The sequence below is a fragment of the Nematolebias whitei genome, chromosome 19, assembly GCF_014905685.2.
Source record: "Nematolebias whitei isolate Nwh7 chromosome 19, NemWhi1, whole genome shotgun sequence".
NCBI classification, from domain to species: Eukaryota; Metazoa; Chordata; class Actinopteri; order Cyprinodontiformes; family Rivulidae; genus Nematolebias; species Nematolebias whitei.
Window position 1 is genome coordinate 22415492 of NC_056516.1, and position 21690 is coordinate 22437181.

The 21690-nt window shown below is 40.3% G+C and overlaps 1 protein-coding gene across 1 annotated transcript in view; it reads right to left on the bottom strand.

The window, feature by feature from the left end:
• rapgef5a (Rap guanine nucleotide exchange factor (GEF) 5a) overlaps nt 1-21690 on the bottom strand; it is a 58652-nt gene that overhangs the window by 32157 nt on the left and 4805 nt on the right. The window contains exons 2-5 of the mRNA XM_037693318.1: nt 12229-12279; nt 9153-9259; nt 8593-8714; nt 3946-4123 (exon numbers count right to left, since the gene is read on the bottom strand). Coding sequence (XP_037549246.1) covers nt 3946-4123; nt 8593-8714; nt 9153-9259; nt 12229-12279 — 458 coding nt within the window. The remainder of the gene's footprint in view (nt 1-3945; nt 4124-8592; nt 8715-9152; nt 9260-12228; nt 12280-21690) is intronic.

Genomic DNA, 21690 nt, shown 5'->3' on the forward strand with positions numbered 1-21690 from the left:
TTGCTGCTGATCTGTTTCATGTTGCTGCTGATCTGTTTCATGTTGCTGCTGATCTGTTTCATGTTGCTGCTGATCTGTTTCATGTTGCTGCTGATCTGTTTCAATGTTGATGTGTTCATGCGTGCACATCCGCTCACACAGACTCATGTTCATGTTTGTGCTGATGTTCAATGTTTTATGTTATGAGTGCTTAGTGTATATTTAGTTGATGTTTTTCTTAGTTCATATCTTAGATGTTATTACTGTTTTTCTTATACATTTTATTGTTGGATGTAACTGGGACCTTGTGTACATAATTTCGCTCCACTACATGTACCACATGAGGTGCGAATGACAATAAAGAATCTCTGACTCTCTGACTCTGACAAACAGTGCCTTTCATATCTGAAAGTTGTTTTGATGGAATGGCTGACATCCGATATTTAACTTTATCGCTGACATCCGATATTTAACTTTATCGCTAATATCGGCCGATACAGATACCATGACGATAATATCGTGCATCCCTAATATATATATATATATATATATATATATATATATATATATATATATACACACACACACACACACACACACACACACACACATATGTAATTGTATCCATTAAAGCATCCAAGTATTCTGAAAGGTGACCACAAATAATAAAGAAAAATAATTGATAATGATCATAAATTGTTTGTTTTTTTTAGTTAAACTGCTCTATTCCCACAGCAATAATATGAGATTATACAGTGGGCACCTGAAGGCTCTTCACTCAATACGATCTCAAAAAACAGTGTCTGCACTGCTTCACCCCTTCTCTCTCTCTCACACACTCTCTCTCACACACACACACAGTATAACCCTCAAGCATGCACATACATATCCTACGATGCATTTGCATACAATTTGGATTGCATCCACAGATCCCGGTGGAATTCGTAATAGTAGTATAGAAGGTAGAAGATGAAGCCCTGAGTGACTTTGTGCGTGCATGTGTGCGTGCGTGTCTACAGTGTAATCTGATAAGAGAATGATAGATGCAGAAGCTGGGGAGATAGTGATAATACAATAGCCTTCAGCCTGACACGTCAGCTCCCAAACTCTGGCACAGATAAGGATACACACAGGTGGACAGTCGGAACAAGTGTGAAAATGCTGTCAGAATCAGCCTTTAGCAAAACACTTCTTTTTTTCTCCAAACTGGTAAAACAACAGTTCTTACTCAACAAAAATCCCTTTTCAAATGATGGGAAAAAAAGCATTCAGAGCTAAATTTGTTCTCCTCGGGGTCATTAGGTTTTACTGTCAGTTGGTAATTTGGTGACACACCAGGAGCTTGAATGTAGCGAAGTCACAGAAGAGACACAGTAGGAGGTGTGTCACCAACCATTAGGCAGCATACAGCAGCACTGAAGAATAACACAATCTGTTCTTATACCACCACCCTGTTCAAATTACACCAAAAGATGCATGCTGAAAAGAATACTGTGAACTGCCAGAACTGATCCTTGATGTAGATTTTTACAAGCGAGAAAACTAAGAAAAATAAAAATGCATGGACAGCTTTGCTTCAAGTGTTGCAAGTCCAAGAGGAGAACTAAAGGCTTGCGCTGCGCCGCAGATAGTGTCATTTACTGAGGGTAGGAGAATGTGCTACAACAGACTGGATGCCCTCCCCTCCAGCTACAAGGTTCCAGCAGTATTCTGCAGAGTCTGACTTTTCGGTCACTCTCATTTAAAAATAGGGCAGGGTTGAATTGTCGAAGACCAGATCACTATGCAAAGCAACTGGGAACATTTCATCCTCCAGAGCAAAGGTATCATATTTTAGCTTTCGGCGGTTCTGCTCCTCCTGCACAATGTAGGGAGCACTGTAATTCAAAGACAGGAAAGCTGACAGTAATTGCTGACTAATGCCAACTACTGTTACATTAAACTTCATACAGTATGAACTGAGTAATCAATTATACTCAATACACACTGGGGGTTTTCTTACAGTGCATTGCATTAAAGTAGGTGATAAGATACATTTTTACAACTATTATATTTAGTTGTAATGGTGTTAAATGTATTGACTATGTTTTGAGCATATAAAAAAAGCTCATAAAATAATCTGTTTATGCCTTTGAGTATGGAAGTTGATATAATGTTAGCAGCTCAGTGAGTTCACTGTGAAAAAGCCAACGTTAAATAAACTAATGCAGTGAGTTTGACTGCACTTGCCAGGACGTCCTCCAACATCTATTTACACATACATATACACATGCTGAAAATATTGAACACTACCATTTTCAGCCACTAGATGGCAGCAGAGTTGTATGGCATGCCATTTTGACATGTGATAGGTAAAAGTGGCTATCAAGGACACAATTGGCTTGCCATAGATGCCACATTTGTTCAACTCGCCTGGAGCAACCGTCAAATCAGCTTCATTTCGCCGGGGCGACGCAGCGAAATGCAGCTAATTTGACCAATGAAGTGCATTTATTAAGTAAAAGTTCAACTGAGACACACCTTTACAATAATGTTGAGCAAACAAATAATTGTTTTTAGGTGTTATCTTGCTAAATGTCGAAGAAATGCACAGCGAGTCACATTCCCACAGCCGCGCATCGGTTTTTGAAATGCAGCTGATTTGACCGTCAAAGTGCATTTATTAAGGAAAAGTTAGACTGAGACACCTTTACTAAAATTTTGAGCAAACGATTGTTTTTTATGTGTTTATCTTGTTGCATGTGTGCTGTGTGTGACAAGCGTGTGATACGCTTATCATTAGCTACGTGCCTTTCAAAATAGCAAGCTAATATTAGCTAACCTAGCATAGGGTATTGCCTTGTAAAATTTTATCCAGAACAATAAATCTAACGTAGCGGAAAATATATATCCGCGTTAGTAACGTTATCTTTGTCGTTCTCAATGAAAGGCGTTGTTTGTCTGAAATCTTTACTTCTTTGCAAAAAAAAAAAAAAAACCTCCACTGCTGTGATCAATACTAATTAGGCCTTCACTCTGCGTGAATGACTGTTTAAACAATGAACATGGAAGGGCATTTTTTTTTTGTTTAATTTATATTTATGTAACACGCTTGATAACTTTGTGGTGAATAGGAGGAGGATAGAAAATGTGAATGCACATTAAGAAGACTGTTTCAAAACTTCGTGTTAAAACAGGTTTAAAAATAGCTGTTTACTTTGATTCTTGGGGGTGAACAAAGCTCAAACATGTTCAGCCATTATATTGGTTATCAGAATTAGCATTACCCTCCCAATATCGGTATCAGCGATAGCCAAAATTTCCATATTGGTCAGGCTACTTAATACACCCTTTGAAAGGACATACGGTAGAATATGGTCTTTTCATTTACTCTCCATATATGCTTCATTTTGCTTCATTTTTCATTACCCCTACACATGCAGACACACACGCCTGCACGTGCGTACACACACACACACACAGATCCCGCTCTGTTTCTCTGAGTGACAGATTGAGTTCAGTCGCAGCCTCAGCAGGAACTCCACACACAGGAGCAGCAAAGCAGGAACTCTGGATGACACCACTCAGTATTGATGCGTGAGAGTGTCTTAAAGACCATCTCATGTATGTGACTGACCACATCATGAGTCACTTTCTGTATGTATGTGCCCTTCTTCGATAGATGTGTGGGTGTGGGTCTGCAAATAAATATGTCTCCAAGGAGACTGAGGATTTAAAGAGCTGAACAGAGATTAGGTTTCTCACTGGGATTTGAGGAGGATCTTCTGAAGTGTGTTTGAAGTTGCAAGGACATAGAACTGCACTTTTTGGATTCTAGCTTTTCCTCATTTAACCTTAATTCATCAGATGAATAAATGACCTCAAGCATAAATCTAAACTGAAAGCATAACACGTCAGCTTTTAGACACCCACAAACACCTCCGATCAAAAACTAACTTAAAAACAAAAACAAACTTTACTACTTACGGGCTATTGGCCCCACCACCAGAGCGAAACTGGACGTATGGAGCAAGTTGTAGGAGGAGCTTAACTGCTTCTGGCCACTCCCCCTCATTGGAGCGAAACTCGCAGGACAGGGAGTCACACTCCTCAAAACTGAACTGGTAATAGGAGTTGGAGTCAGAAAACACCACCCGCTGATCCACTGGGGAAAAACAACAAAAACAGATAAACAAATAGGAAAGTGAGAAACAATGGATTACTTTAAAACACTAAATTTCTTAGTCGTTGTGCTAAACATTTGTGGTAAACTAAAATAGTTAAAGAAAGGATTTACACATTGTATCTACCACCCAACCAAGTTTACTATGGCATTGAGCATGGCTTTGTTAAATTATTAAAAAAACTGATTTACTTGCATAAAGACCAGCCTGTTAGCAATATGCAGGCTTTATCAATGCAAAGATCCCAAATCTATCGTATAATTATTTGTTTTTATGATGAGTATCACCTAAACAACCTAAAATTTTTATTCTCAATTTAAAAAAAAATAATTATTATGCTACAAAAATATGAAAAAAGTTCAATGTCTGGATAAAGCTCGAGATCTAAACAAACTCAGGTTAAAATAGTTCCAATTCAAAATTCTGACAAATGATTATGAGAAACGAAGTGAAAACTACAACATTTTAATCATGATTTAATTAAAGCTAACATCCTACCAAACTATAACTTATGTTATATCCAGTTTTGGCTAAATGTGCATGCATCCGTCAACCTAAGCGAGTTCTAAAGCTAAAAGTTAAAAATGCTAAAAATGAGTTCCAAAACCGTGTTTGCTATATCTTCAAATTGGGCTTTTTATTCTAACAACTACTTCCCACACATCCCTGACTAATATGACAACATTTATATTCCGTATGTAAAAAAGCTCAAACTTGTGAGGTTTTGAGTCTTGAAAAACACCATTGTGTAATATCTGGAAGTACAGGTGCTGGTCACGCTGGGACTCTGGGACCTTCATTTCCAAAGGAAATGCACAATTTATTTTCATCAGAGAACATAACTTTGGACCACTCAGCAAAAGTCCAGTCCGTTTTGTCTTTAGCCCAGGCAACACACCTCTGACGCTGTCTCTTGTTCAAGAGTGGCTTGACACAAGGAATGCGATAGCGGAAACCCATGTCTGTGCATCTGTGTGTGGTAGTTCTTGAAGCACTGACTCCAGCTGCAGACCACTATTTGTGAATCTCCCCCACATTTTGGAATGGGTTTTGTTTCACTATCCTCTCCAGGGTGCGGTAACCCTTATTGCTTGTACACTTTTTTACCACATCTTTTCCTTCCCTTCGTCTCTCTATTAATGTGCTTGGACACAAAGCTCTGTGAACAGCCAGCTTCTTTAGCAATGAACTTTTGTGCCTTTCCCTCCTTGTGCAAGGTGTCAATGGTCGTCTTTTGGACAAATGTCAAGTCAGCAGTCTTTCCCATGATTGTGTAACCTACAGAACTAAACTGAGAGACCATTTAAAGGCCTTTGCAGGTGTTTTGAGTTAATTAGCTGATTAGAATGTGGCACCAGGTGTCTTCAATATTGAACATTTTCACAATATTCTAATTTTCTGAGATACTGAATTTGGGGTTTTCATTAGTTGTCAGTTATCATAATCAACATTAAAGAAACAAACATTTGAAATATATCAGTCTGTGTGTAATAAATGAATATAATATACGCAATGACAGTGAGACCTGGAGGGGTGTGGTTGGGAGGAACGGCCCCTCTGATCTGAACCTGAGTGGTGTTCTGTTGTTGGACTTCTGTGTTTGTCATGGATTGTCCATAACGAACACCTTGTTCAAGCATAAGGGTGTCCATATGTGCTCTTGGCACCAGGACACCCTAGGCCACAGTTCGATGATTGACTTTGTCGTTGTCTCATCTGATCTGCGGCCACATGTCTTGAACACTCGGGTGAAGAGAGGGGCAGAGCTGTCCACTGATCACTACCTGGTGGTGAGTTGGCTCCAATTTAACTCTCACCTCCAGGAGAACTTCGAACATGTTCCGGGGAAGGTAGGGGACATCAAGTCTGAGTGGGCCATGTTCTGTGCCTCTATTGTCGAGGCGGCTTACCGGAGCTGCGGCCGCAAGGTTGTCGGTGCCTGTCGCGGCGGCAACCCTCGAACCCGGTGGTGGACACCGACGGTGAGGGATGCTGTCAAGCTGAAGAAGGAGTCCTATCGGGCCTTTCTGGCTTGTGGGACCCCGGAAGCAGCTGATGGGTACTGGCAGTCCAAGCGACATGTGACTCAGGTGGTCGCTGAGGCAAAAACTTGGGCATGGGAGGAGTTCGGAGAGGCCATGGAGAATGACTTCCGCATGGCTTAGAGGCAATTCTGGTCCACCATCCGGCGTCTCGGGGGGGGGGAGCGGTACACCACCAACACTGTTTATAGTGGGGGTGGTGTGCTGCTGACCTCAACTCGGGATGTCGTGGGTCGGTGGGCAGAATACTTTGAAGAACTCCTCAATCCCACTAGTACGTCTTCCACTGAGGAAGCGGAGCCTGGGGATTCTGGGTCGGGCCCTCCAATCTCTGGTGCTGAGGTCAACGAGGAGGTTAAAAAGCTCCTCGGTGGCAGGGCCCCAGGGGTGGATGAGATTCGCCCGGAGTTCTTTAAGGCTCTGAATGTTGTAGGGTTGTGTTGGCTTGTGCGACTCTGCAATATTGCGTGGACATTGGGGGAAGTTCCCCTGGATTGGCAGACCGGAGTGGTGGTCCCCCTATTCAAAAAGGGGGACCGTAGAGTGTGTTCCAACTACAGGGGGATCTAGCCCTCAAGTCTCCCTGGTAAGGTCTATTCGGGGGTTCTGGAGAGGAGGGTCCGTTGGATAGTCGAACCTCGGATTCAGGAGGAGTAGTGCGGTTTTCATCCCGGTTGTGGAACACTGGACCAGCTCTACACTCTCAGCAGGGTCCTGGAGGGTGCGTGGGAGTTTGCCCAACCGTTCTACATGTGGACTTGGAGAAGGTGTTCGACTGCGTCCCTCGGGGAACCCTGTGGGGGGTACTTTGGGAGTATGGGGTACCAGGCCCTTTGATACTGGCTGTTAGGTCCCTGTATGACCTGTGTCAGAGCCTGGTCCGCATTGCCGGCAGTAAGTCGAGCTTGCTCCCGGTGAGAGTTGGACTCCGCCAAGGTTGTCCTTTGTCACCGATTCTGTTCATAACTTTTATGGACAGAATTTCTAGGCGCAGCCAAGGTGTTGATGGGATCCATTTTGGTGGCCTTAGGATTGCTTCTCTGCTTTTTGCAGATGATGTGGTCCTATTGGCTTCGTCAGATCGTGATCTACAGCTTTCGATGGAGCGGTTCGCAGCCGAGTGCGACACGGCCGGGATGAAGATCAGTTCCTCCAAATCCTAGGCCATGGTCTTGAGCTGGAAAAGGGTAGAGTGCCCTGTCCGGGTCAGGGAGAAGGTCCTGCCCCAAGTGGAGGAGTTCAAGTATCTTGGGGTCTTGTTCACAAATGAGGGAAAAATGGAGCATGAGATCGATAGGCGGATAGGTGCAGCGTCTGCATTGAAGCGGGCACTGTACAGGTCTGTCGTGGTGAAGAGAGAGCTGAGTCAAAAGGCGAAGCTCTCAATTTACCGACCGATCTATGTTCCCACCCTCATCTATGGTCACGAGCTTTGGGTTGTGACCGAAAGAATGAGATCTCGGATACAAGTGGCCGAAATGAGTTTTCTCCGCAGGGTGTCTGGGCTCTCCCTTAGAGATAGGGTGAGAAGGTCGATCATCAGAGAAGCAGCTGCTTCTCCACGTTGAGAGGAGCCAGTTGAAGTGGCTCGGGCATCTGGTAAGGATGCCTCCTGGATGCCTCCCTGGTGAGGTGTTCCAGACACGTCCCACCGGGAGGAGACACAGAGGAAGACCCAGGACACGCTGGAGGGACTATGTTTCTCGGCTGGCCTGGGAACGCCTTGGGATTCCCCCGGAGGAGCTGGCCCAAGTGGCTGGGGAGAAGGAAGTCTGGGCCTCCCTACTTAAGCTGCTACCCCTGCGACCCGACCCCGGATAAGCAGAAGAAAATGGATGGATGGATGGAGTTTCACTTTTTGAATTGAATTACTGAAATAAATAAACTTTTTCATGATATTTTAATTTTATGACCAGCATCTGTAATTAGGATTGACTTGACTTGCCATGACTAATTCTGCTAAACACTGACAAATAAAAAGGAGTTGTCATTAGTAACAGAAACACAACCTGGTCCCCACATTAAAATCTGGACTGATTCATTGTGGGGGATGAATTCACACTAACACAATGTTTCACCCTTCAAAGAGAATTGAAAACAGGCTCTCGGATGTTTCAGTGTGCAGTAAAGCGTTGCCAATATGCTCACATATACATAATAAAGGAATTACTGAAGATAGAATTTTGATAAATGCTTCATCAATTCCCAGTTTTTGTGTTCAAGGTCTAAATTGAAATCGAGTTCATGTGCAGAGCAGGTGAACAAGATAATAAATGAGCCTCTCTGTTCTGCTGGAAATAACCAAGTCAAGCTCTTGTATCTTTAGAGATGCTGATGTCGCTGGAAGGAGGCTATAAATTTTGAAGCACAGTCCTAGCTATGGGCACGTTAGTGTGTGTGTGTTTTACCAGACAGCAGGACTCCCAGCTCCAGAAGCACCTGCCAGACACGCACAGCAGTAGTCCGACAGCGCACGTACACACACTGCTCACATAACCACTGCACCAGCTCCACTCCCACATAGCTTCGCCTGTTAAAATACACACATATTTGTACATTTTCAGCATAGAAGCAAGGCCACACAATGTCGTGATGTGCAAACATGCTTTTTTGCCACAAAGCTGGTCTTTTATTAGTCGATACCCATCGATTATTCATTACTTGTTTGTAAGCCTTTTCCTCTGAAACACTGAACGCTTTCCAACTGATCCATCATCACATAAACTGTTGTGTGTGTATAATGACAGCACTATACATATTTTAGTGTAGTTTTGATTCATGCACCTGGATGTTCAGCATGAACAATGTAAATCATTCAAGTGCATGCAATCCCTGACTGTTTTCCTTCTTACCATCCTGCTTAAATAACCTGACTGGCCAATTAAAGCAGGGCGCAACAGTGATGGTGAGTCAGTTTGCATGCTTCACTGGGCTTACCCATTCAGCTGATGGGCAGAGGTGAGCATACCGTATGATTCTGGCCAGGTGTATCTTGTCTTTAGCCGGGTATGGTCCATGAGAGAGGAAGGCGTTCCTCACGGTCCGTCCAGCACAGGGAAAACTCTGCGAGCAAGACTGACATAAGCAAGCAAAAACAAAATGAGTGGGCAATAATATTCCCAAATCCGAGAGATAAAAACTGTACATATAAAAATGAAAAATGAAAATTTTCTGTATTGATTTCCACTGAATATGAGACAGAGACCTAATGTGGTTACATGCAGCTGCCATTGACCAGCTCACAAGGACAGCTCGATTTCTTTACCCCCGAGGAATGAAATATTGACTATGCCTCTAAAATAGTCCTGCTGTTGGTGCCACAGTAAATGCAAAAGTATTTCAATTAAGCTGTTTACATGGCTGCTTGCCCTCCTCTAGGCTTGTTGTCTTCTAATTTATTCTACAAAACAGAGGCCACTTCATACCTAATTTGGCTCAACAAAGTTTTGTTATAGCCATAATTTGTGAAAACCAGCTAACAAGTTGTAACATCATGATCAGAATATAGGAAGAAATGGGGGGAAAAAAATGCAAATGATTATCCATCCATCCATCCATCCATTTTCTTTTACCCGCTTCTTCCATTTTGGGTCACGGGGGTCGCCGGTGCCCATGTCCAGCAATCACCGTGCGAGGGGCGAGGTACAATCTGGATGAGTCGCAAGTCCATCACAGGGACACATAGGGCTCAATAGAATTAACCTGTCTAAATAAAGGTTGAACATGGAGACAAACGAGACAAACAACCATTCACTCTCTCACTCACACCTAGGGACAATTTAAGAGTTACCAATCAGTCTAGCATGCATGTTTTTGGTCTGTGAGAGGAAACTGGAGTACTCGGAGAAAACCCATGCATGCACGGAGAGAACATACAAACTCCACCCAGAAAGGCCCCCAGACAGGGGTTTGAACCAGGGACCTGCTCGCTGAGAGGCAGCAGCTCTACCAGTTGCGGCATCGTGCTGCCCGCAAAATATTATGTATAAAAAGATTATAAAGTGATATTTTAATGAAAACTATGCCAAAATACTAAAGCTGTGTTTATAAAACACTGTTACTACTTCCATGGGATTTCAAAGTGGTTAGAAATCACATGTAACTGATTTAATTTGACACCCTGCAGGATTCAGGTGTGTGTCAGCACAACGTTAAACAAGACCTGAGCAACTGATGTTAAAGAAGGTAATGTTACTGCTAGGCCTGTGGCGATAAACAATAAATCAATGAATCGCAAGATAAATGAAAATTATCGACCTCATTTCCATTTTTTATCTTTATCGTTTCTTCGTGTGTCTCTCTTTCTACTAAAGACACTGAATGTAAAAAAGCTCAACTCAGGTGCTCTTCACTGACCTCTCCCTTTCTCTTTAAAATCTGTTTTAACCGTCCAAAATTGCATGTTTGCATCGTTAAAAGCAGCTAAGCTGAGAAGCTAAGCTACGAGCTAAGCTAACAGGCCAACCTCAGGGAAAAAACCTCTGTCTTGTCAAAGCTCCAAAATTCATGACTGAAACTTGTGCCTTCGTCTAAAAAGTTGTTTTTCTCTGCAAAAATAAGCTGAGAACTTGTTTACTGATTTTTTTTAATTAAAAGCTTTGTGGGATAAATGCTATGCTAAAGAGCTCAAATCACACCGAGCGTCCGCCATTATGAAAACAGGAACGAGAGACAACCCATGTCACGTCAAGGAGCCTCCCTCCCAATTTTCTTAGAGAGAGACACGCTGCACATAATTGCTAATTATTGTCAAACTTAAAACATTATTATCGTTTATCGCAATAATTTCCGAGACAATTAATCACCCAGTAAAATTTGTTATTGTGACAGGCCTAGTTACTGCCAATCAATCTGATCTGGATAATAAGCTTTTTTTTTTTTTAACAATTTGGAGGTTCAATTCATGCTTAAAAAGAAAAAGATTATTCACGAGTGGGGAACCTTCAAAACATTTGCCAATTTTCCAAGTTTTGAAGCTTACTGGACATCCCAGCAAAGTCATCAGATCATTTAGTGCTTGGAGACAAGAAAATAAAATAAAAACAATCCTTTTCAAGCTTCAGCTAGAATGTTCAATGATACAGGCTGTGACTGCAAAATAAGAAATAGAAGAAATGCGCTGTTTGAAAAAGACAAGAACAAGATAACTTCCTTAAACTCTAAAAAAATGTGACAGCAGTGGCTAAACTCTGCTGAGTTACTTTCATTCCAGCCAGCATGTGGTGGTGGTGCCTCATGGAGGAGGCAACAGCATGATGGCCTTAGAAGTTACTGCTCAAATTTGATCTCACACAGTGTCAAACTGGGTCATCATCATCCCAACTCATCTGTATTCTTACACTGGTTATGCGTCTTAATTACCGGTACAACTTTACAGTATTTTTTTCAACAGAAAACTGGGACACCTGCACCAGCTGGGTAAAGATGCTGAATATGGTACTACATTCATGATTAACCTATATATATGTATACATACATCCAAATATACATAAATATACATATGCATACATACACATACATGTTTCGGGGGTGCCGTACATTTATAAGGGTCTATTTTTACTGTACGGGGAGGAGTTGAACAGTGAGGCCTGAGGGATAAAGGACTTCCCGAAGAGCACATTTCCCAGCATCCTCAAGCGTTTGATGTAAATGAAAAAACTTTGAGGTATTTGGCACAAAAGACACAAATCTGTTTCACAGCAAAAAAAATAAATAAAAATGTTTGCCTGAGCTCTCAGCTCGTTTAGTCTAGCTTTTATTTCTTTATCCTAAACTTTTGGTGATGAAACAAAATAAAGCTTACGAGATATTTAAGCCCTTGGGCTTTTTGCCGAGTGCAGTACTTAAATTAGTTCCCTAAACAAATTACAGTGATAAACAACAGAATAAGCCAGAGTGAGAAGGAAGTGAAACTAGCTTAGAAAAAGCCGGAGGTAATATCCCAATGGTGTCATCTGTGTGCATAAACAAACACGATATTTCGCTTCACAGCCAAACTGAAGGTATGACATCACTTAACACGTGCAAGAATGTGTCCTCCGTACCTTGTGCACTGCAGATCCAGAGCTCGGACCAGGTATTGTGTCAGGTGACTGCTGTTGAGACAAAACGCGAGTCATCAGAGCTGATCCACACAAAACGACACGCACAGAATAAACACACTGAACAAACACGGCTCTGAGAAGAGACTCGAATTTATCCACCTGAAAATGAGTCGAGTTTTGTTTGAACGCACGTCAGTAATAACCACAGCTAATACACACTTTCATGTGTACCTGATACCATGACGGGACTTTCACCAAACTATGGGAGTAAGTCCTAGTTACATTAAATATGATCAGACACAAGTTTTATCAGTAAAATCAAAGAAGAAAACAAGACCAGGGGATGCAAATGGGAGTAAAGTTATGTTTTGGAGGAAAACCGTAATAAATCATTTTTATGGTTGTTCCGAGCAGCCTTTGCCCCAGGTGTGACTTTACCTCCCCTATCAGGAAATAGGCTCTTAATCTTCATGGATTATTATGGTGCCAGAGCAGCAAAATGAGTGTTTTCACTGACACACTGGCGTTAAAACAGATTAAAAATGATAATCAGTGTTCGTTTGATGAAATGGGATGTGGCTCTGTGTGCAGTTATTTTTATACTTACAAAGGGATAACCGTATTTTTATTAAAAACATATTTTCTGCTGCTGAATCTAAAAATGTTCTTCAAATGTTTGACGGTTTTGTCACTTTTAATAATTCATCCATCACGTTGGTTGTCCTCAGTGTGTTTTATATAGTTCATAAAGATAAAAGTAAGAGAGATGTCTTTGCTTTTTTGTTTGTTTTACAATTTTAATTTTTACAGATTACAGCCGGATGTTCATAAGGACACAAGAATAAAATGAAATAACATATGCAATGAAATATTTGAAAATAAAATCATTTAATGCAAATTAAAGACAATTAAAATGTGTTTTAATGGACTTGTTCCCTGCAGCAGCAGATGTTTCAGTGACCAAAACAAAAAGACTGAAGCTTCAATCAAAACCACAGACAATTTACGTTTAAACATTTTTTTTTCTCTGACACACCTAAACTATTATTAGTGTCATAAAGGGATTCCAGATGTATTACATTTATACTTTTGACGTTAGATAAAGCACCGTGCTTGTGAGCTTCTTATCTAAAGCTACTTAATCTAGTCACAGGAAATGAGACACCTTCCTTATCAGGTATTATTCCAGTAAGCCTGATAGCATGTGACAAAATATTCATGGCCATGTTAAAAGGACAGAGCAGTTATGGAAAATTGTAAAATTATTAAAAATGAAAAACAGGACAAAAGAAAACAGGTGCAAGTTAAAACTAATTCATAAACGGGTTGAAACGGGACTCTACAGCATATTACCAGACTATCTTTATCTTATTGTTACTTATTATTTAATGTATTTTATCACAATCTCTACCTCTCGCTATAAGACTGCATCTTATTTTACTTTCAGTGGTTCAGGGGTCGTCACAGCGAGTCATCCTCCTCCATCTCTGTCCTCACTCAAACTACCTCCATGTCGTCTCTAACTGCATCCATATATTTCCTCTTCGTCCTTTTCCTAAAAGCTGGATTTCTAACATCCTTCTACCAAGATACCCACTGTCCCTCCTCTAGACATGTCCAAACCATCTCAGTCTCTCTAACTTTATCTCCCAGTTGTTCAACCTGTGCTGTACCTCTGATGATCTCATTCCTGATCCGTGTTACTCCTAAGGAGAACCTCAGCATTTTTAGCTCTGACACTGACAGTTCTGTCTCCTGTCTAGAAGAGACTGCGTCTGAGCTGCCCAAAGTGCCTCACTTGAAGCTCAAGCATTTTTTTTTTTTTTTACAGAATGACATCAACATGAAACATATTTCAAAAAACCTGAGGTTTAATTTGCTCCTAAACCACAAACTAAATAAATCAGCTACTGTTTTACACTCATCAACGCATAATATCAGATGTTATGATCAGACAGTATGTTTCAGACAGTGGGTGATAAAAGCTGTGGTAAAAAAAAATAGATAAAGACTATTACATTATTTAACATTATTATTTTTTCTTTTTTACTTATTGTACCATATATAACTGTCACGATAAAAAAATTTTGCTGGGCGATTAATTGTCTAAGAAATTATTGTGATAAATGATAATATTGTTTGAAATCTGACAATAATTAGTAATTATTGTCAAATTGAAAAAGAAATGTTTGTTCATTTGTTTTGCCTGTAATACCTTTTTGACCACTGGATGGCAGTATAACACTGTTTGAACCGAAGGATGGATAGTGAGGGAGCAAGCAGCGTGTATCTAGAAAAATGGGAGGGAGGCCCCTTGACATGACATGCGATGTCTCTCTTCGGTTCTTTAGCTCTTTAGCATAGCATTTGTCAACAAAGCTTTTGATTAAAAAAAAAAATCATTAAACAAGTTCTCAGATTTTTTTGCAGAGAAAAACAACTTTTTAGACAAAAGCACGAGTTTCAACCGTGAATTTTGGTGCTTCGACAAGACGGAGGTTTTTTCCCCGAGGTCGGCCTGTTAGCTTAGCTTCTCAACTTAGCCGCTTTAAAACAATGCAAAAATGCAATTTTGGACAGTTAAAACAGATTTTAAAGTGAAAGGGAGGGGTCAGTGAAAAGCAGCGGAGCTGAGTCTTTTGTCATCCAATGTCTTCAGTAGAAAGAGAGAGACGAAGAAACGATAAAGCTGATAAATTAAAATGAGGTTGATAATTTTCATTTATCATGCGATTAATTGATTTACTGTTTATCGTGACAGGCCTAGTGCATAGTATGTATCCAGATGCAGCTGGATACACTTGTAACAAGTAGCCGATTGGTTTCTTCTTTTAAAAGAAGAAATGTGGCGTTTTTCACAAACACCATCGTTGAAACAAAAGTCTGTTCCGCATAACGGCAGCAGAGGCAATATTATTTATAAAGGTGCTTCTGTGAAACGGCTCTTTACAGTCATTGCACCAAGCTCACCCTAGATTAGATTACTGTTGTGATTGTCCTGACTCCTGGCAGTGGAAAGGCCAAGTGAAAATATGATTGCACCGGAGAAGAGTCGACACTGATCCTGCCAGAACCAATGAAACGTTTGCCCCCAGACTGATCTTTTTTTTTTTTTTTTTTTTTACACAAAAATCGTAATTTATTTTGCAGCTAAAATAAAATAAAGCACTCCCAATGACTGCAGATCCTAACTGTGATGCAAAGCTTGCAATTTTTTAAAGAATTCCAAATCCATAAAGTAAAAGCAAAACGACAGGTAAACGCTGGAGCCATTAAATTAAAAAAGTGCAATGCTTGTGCAAATGGAGCCAAACCAGAGAGACAATGTGACCAGATTTACTCACGTCTAACACGTCTAACTTGAGCATTTTTGCAGAGAAGAATGTTGCTTGTTTGTTTAAGTAGTCTGCACAGAAGGGTATACCTTCCCACAGAACAATGAAGAACAAGCTGAAATGAGAGGAGAGCTTATCAAATATCTGCTTGTTGAAAATTGGGTTGTCACTTATTAGATTTTTTTTTTTTAATCCCAATTGTGGAACTGTAGAAGCTTTAGCAATAGGAGTGCAGCTTGTTTGTGAGCTCAGTCAGAGGAGCAGGATCACTGATAAGAGTTATAAATATGATGGACGCCCACTGGAAACCGATCACAGAAAGCGGAGCCTGCGCTTGCTGCTCCCCGACTCTTATCAGACGCCTGTAACAATAACCAAAGGACAACGAGAGACTGATAAACCGAGTGAACAAATGGAAAGCACCTTGGCAACTACACATGATGAGTAGACAAAGAAAAACAAATGGGTTGAAAGTGCAAAAGGAAGAAGAGAGAAAGGCTGCACGATTCACAGCAGTCAATGAATACACGGCGGCGGTGAGTATAAGTATGACAGATGGAAAGGGGAAGAGATGAGGCGGTGAGACGCAGAGAGATCATTTTAATTACAATCGTGAGAGATGGAACAGCGAGACAGACAAAGACGGAGAGGGGAGAGAAACAACTCGGCTGAGGATTTGACTTGTAGGAAAATGAAATAGAGAGATGATTAGAGAGATCTGTGCGGGTGATCCTCATTACAGAAATGACACCATCAAGGGGGATGTCCCCTGCTCACACACAGACAACTTTTCAATGCAAATATTTCACAGCTCGGCTCCGCTTCATTATGTCACAATTATGGGAAATCCTACATCCTTTTTTCTGCTTTCAAACTGAAAGCTAGATGAATGCATGAACACTGCGCCCACTCAATAAATGCAAATCCCAAGAAGGAAGTTATAGCTTACCATGCACAGTTAAGCACGAACGCTTAAAGCCTGAGAAGGGACACATGTTGGTGGTGCACAAAAATAATACCAGCACTTCTAAGACGTTCAAATAAATGCAAAGCTTGTCGTTTGTTTAATCCATGCAAAGAAAAGCTTTTTGTGAGACATTTGTCATCAGTAGCCATGCATGTGAAGTGAATTTATCATGTTACGATACCAAAGCAACAAAGTGACATTAAAGCCAACACTTGGGGAAAATGGTGAATATGCAGATTTTTTTTATTTTAAATAAACTTTTTAAGACGTTTACTGGTAAATTTTAGTCTTCTTATGCAATTATAGACCTGTTCATGACAGAAAGAAAAATGCCCAGACAGTTTACAAGTTGTAGTTCCATCCCATGTTGCTCTCTGTTGATCTAAATAAATGCTAATAGAACCAAATCTGGTTTCTTCCTCGAACTGCAGTTCATAAAAGCTACAAAGTAAAGTGATTATGAAGGGCTGAAGGTTGTGAAGTGGTGAACTGTATGGCAAACACAAATTAGGACACACAAAACATCACGTATACTGTGAATTTGTAGGTATTTGCATCAAAACGATCCACACCTTGAGCCGAGTTTAAGAAGTACACATTCCCAGTACGTGAACTAGACGAATTCAATGGGTTAAATGTGACTGAACACAAAGGATGCAAGTCATTCAGTCATTGTTCCCAAACCTGAAGCTGAGGCCAAGCATTTGTATTTGTAGGTTGCTGCTGTGAATGTTTTCCAAGCAGGAGCTCACAATGCAAATGAAACAGACCAGCAAAAGCAAAACCAATTCAAAGACTCGAGAACACAAAGAGAAACCACACCAACAGTATATTATAAAAAAATAAAGACATGATGAGCTCTGTGACATATAGTAAGACGCCTGGCTGTAACTGAATAAAACAATGGATGAATGCAGAAACCATTTACTGGTGAAAAAAACAATCACAGCATCCAAGTGAGGAATCGTCCTTCAGAGATATCATTATCCAACTGATGCAGCTCTCTGTTGCTTTTTAGCAGTTAAGTACAGTAGTCCCTCGTTTATCGCGGGAGTTTCCGCTCTCAGTCCACCCGCGATACGTGAAAAACCGCAAAGTAGGAATAGCAGTACAAGTAGTAGCACAGTGATTGTCGGACATGGGCACCGGCGACCCCCATGACCCAAAATGGAAGATATAAAAGGTGTTTTAAATCCTTTCAATATTCTAAACGTTTCTAAACTCTAAATGCTCCAAAAGAGCACAGCATGTCATGATCTCCGCGCTCTCTGCCACCGGCAAGCGCTTTGGCCACGCCCACTTTCCCACTGCAGAGCAGAGATCATGACATGCTGCAGGAGGGAGCCTCTCCCTGCACATGTGGGCTGCACACAGGTGCTAAATAATGTTAAATAATTTATTTAAAAAATAAAAAAAACATGCCGATCTTGCGGCTCATCCATCCACCAGCCAATTGTGCGTCATGTCCAATCTTATTTTGAAAAACTGCAAAATAGCGAGTCCATGAAAGTCGAACCGCGAAGTAGCGAGGGACTACTCTACTTAATATTAAATCTGAAACAAAACTCACCAAGAAAAAAGACCAAGTATTTTTGAATATCAGGTAACAACTGTCAGAACAACCACTGTGACAACAAACACCATTTAATTATTGGATCAAGACAATAAAAAAGATTATCCATCATTATACTGCCACCAACAATGTTCCCCACCAACAACAAACAAAACCAGTCTTTACTTCTTGGTTTCTTACATCTGAAAAAAATAATTTTCTTGCCGTGAAATGTCTCAAGTCAGAGTAGAAGTAGTCATGTTTGGACTCGGGGTAAGTAGAGCACACCAGCCATTCAAGCACAAAAACAAAAAAAGATTTCTGACTCTTGCTATCTTTGTCACGCCGTCTCTCTCCATCACCCTTTTCTTCTTCCTTGATTTCATATCTTGTCTTGTGATCTCTGTCTTTTTTTCTTTCTGGGTAACGCACATCTTTTGATGGGTCTTTGTCTTCCCATCACCATCATCCTCTGCACTCGAGTCATATTCCGTCGGCGGATGTGTTTCATTCTTACAGTATCACACATCAAGATGGATTGCAGCTGCTGTGCTCCTGTGCGTCTCGGTGTTTGTTCAGTATTTCTAAGGCAGGAGCACATTTTCCTAAGACGACGTAGGTCGTTTTGGTGAAAGCAGCAGTGACCAGAAAAGAGAGACATTTTTTTTAAAAAGACTATAAAAGACAGAGCACATGCTGACATGCTTATCTGTGGGATGACTTTAAAGTGCGTATACAGGGGGCGAGACAGAGGAGTAGCGAGGTCATTATCTGTGAGAAATGGATTACTCCCAGATGAGATTGCTGAGCACAGTTAGCGCGGTATGCTTGGCAAGCTCGATCTCGCACACTCCAACATCCAAGCTAAGCTCCTGTCGACTCCTCCTCACATCCATCGTGCAATGAAGTCAAAATGGAGACATCAGGATACTTAGAGCTCAGTGAGCGCACAGGCAGACACACGCGTTGGAAAACTTAACAGCATGATTTTAGATCTATCCACAACTACCACCTCATTTTGCTGCTGTTCAGTTTGTCTCAGGTAATTGTTATTTTTGGATAAATATCCACTTGTGTTTATGTCAAAATAGAGTTCCCAATTCTGAAAGAGATGGGACGTTTGTGGAAAATGTGAATAAAAGCTGAATGCAGTTATCTGCTAAATTCATAAACCTTAATTTAATTCACACCAGAACATAGTACACATGTGAAAAGTTTAAACTAAGAAACTGAAGCATTTTTCTGGGGGAAATAAGTGCTCATTTTGAAATTCATGAAAGCAACATCTAAAAAAAAAAGCCTCAGTAAAAGTAATGATACAGGGAGGAGCATTTTGTAACTGATCACATTAACTGGTCAGTAAGAAAACTGGACTGAATTTCTTGTGGTCTACATTTTTGCAGTGGGTTTACTGTGCTTAGTAATCAAAGTACACCGGTTAGTACAATGTAATAGTCAATTTACATTGATTTTTAAGCACGTTGAACATTTCCAAATTCCTCTGATAATTATATTTGAACAAATGAACAAACTTTGTACAACAGTTGGCTTTGTATTAAAAACATGTTATAGAGTTTATAAAACGGTATCAAAGCAAAGCGCTGCATACTGATAGACTGTTACGGAAGCGTTTAACTGCCATTTAACGTATCAATGACACGTCTAATGATATTTCGTGTATCATCAGGCAGTTTTAAATGGGTATACTGAAATTCTTAAGCTTTTCTAGTGGGTATACTCCATATACCCGAGTATTACATAGACTACACCATTGATGCACAGGTACACCAGTCTGCAAAAGAACCGTCTAAAATTTTCAGAATATCATTCCAAATGGAGAAAACCTTGAGTATCCCATCACCTACAATTAATAATATAATCAAAAGATTTCAAGAACCTGCTAAAAAAAGAATCAGGGCAGAGACTGAAGTCATCAGGCTACTCTTCAGGCCCTCAGGGGGCACTATATATATATATATATATATATATAAAACAGCCTTTATTCTGTTCTGCAAACCATTTGGAAAAGATGCTATCTTCTCTGAACCTAAGAAAGCGGAAAACTTTTCCAGCTTTACCAGCCTGTTATCAACACACAATTCGAAAGCCTGCTTCTCTGATGGTATCGGGGTGCATTAGTGCCAATGGCATGGACAGCTTACACATTTAAAAAGATATCACCGACAAAGAAAATATATACAGAAATAAGAGCAACTGCTTTCATTCTGCCAAACATACAGTAAAGATGAGTCAGGACTGTTGATCAGCTAGAATCCTATATCAAAGAACATCCCAAACTTTAAATGTATTATGTGAAATTGAGACATCTTTATACATCTCACTGTAATGAGTTAGAAATATTTTCAGCACAGTTATCCTTTGATCTTCTGTCTATAATGTAATTGCAGATGAAGAACGACAATGGCAGACACAAAAGTGCATCCAAAGCCAGGAGCCACGGTTTTGCTACATCTTTATTGCACATTTGGATGTTTGCAGAAATTAGATCATCTCCTGGGAAAATATGCTGAACTCTTCTGCAAGATGGGAATCACAGACTGAAATAGCTTTCATAATGAGTGTTTTACAACCTAAAACAGCCAATTTACACACAATGTTATCGCGTTAATAAGTTTGTTTGCATGTCTGGATTTGTTTTTAAGCTTTAATTCACAATAATGACTTGAAACGTAGTGGCCAAATCATTTGAATTTTACTTGCACACATCATTGCATGTATGAAAATTTCAAACTGGTGTTGTCTTCTAGTGGTACGATGAAAACTATACGGTGTCACCAGCCATAAGAGATTTAGAAGAAAATAAAAAGAAGGTCTGATTAAAGCTTGGGAAGACTATTTGTTCATTTGCACAGTATGCCTCGTCAGTCACAAAAGACCTGCTGCTGGTCCTTCAGAGATAAAAGAGGAGAAATTAACAAAAACCTTTAAATGTTCAACTACAAACATAAACAAGTATGAATCTGTGAACTAAGTTTCGAACTTGAATTTTGTACAGGAAAACAACTGCCTGGAGGTGGAATTAATTACCCAGATGCAGTCGCAAAGATGCAGTAAACATTTGGTTCTGCCATAAATGTGAACTCACACATTGCTTCGATTCATCCCTAAAATGCATTTGCAGAATACAAACACAACTCAGTCCATCACAACAGCTTCCTCTACATTCACAAATATGACAAAGAACAATCACGGCGTCGACTCGTCTGTTAATCTCCTCAGATTGCAATCTAACTAGAGAAATTGCATTTCCTGTGAAAATACAGTGTGAATGCTTATTGCTGAAGAACTTGCTAAAAAAAACAGTTGAAATTAGCTAAAAGCATGTTGCAATGTAGCTGAAATGGAAGGACAAACCTAAGTTAGAAGAAGAAATCAGAAAGAACACATATTTGATGAATTTGGTTTAAATAAGCAGAAATGTGCACAAAATTAGGAAATTGGCTAAAAAAGCTGAAATTAGAATAAAAAATAAAAAAAACCTGAAAAGTAGCTGAAAAGGCAGGAAGAAGATTAAACTGCCAGAAGAAAGTGGAAGAAGATGAAATGAGCTAAAAAAAAAAATATATTTTTTAAGTGGAATTAGCTGA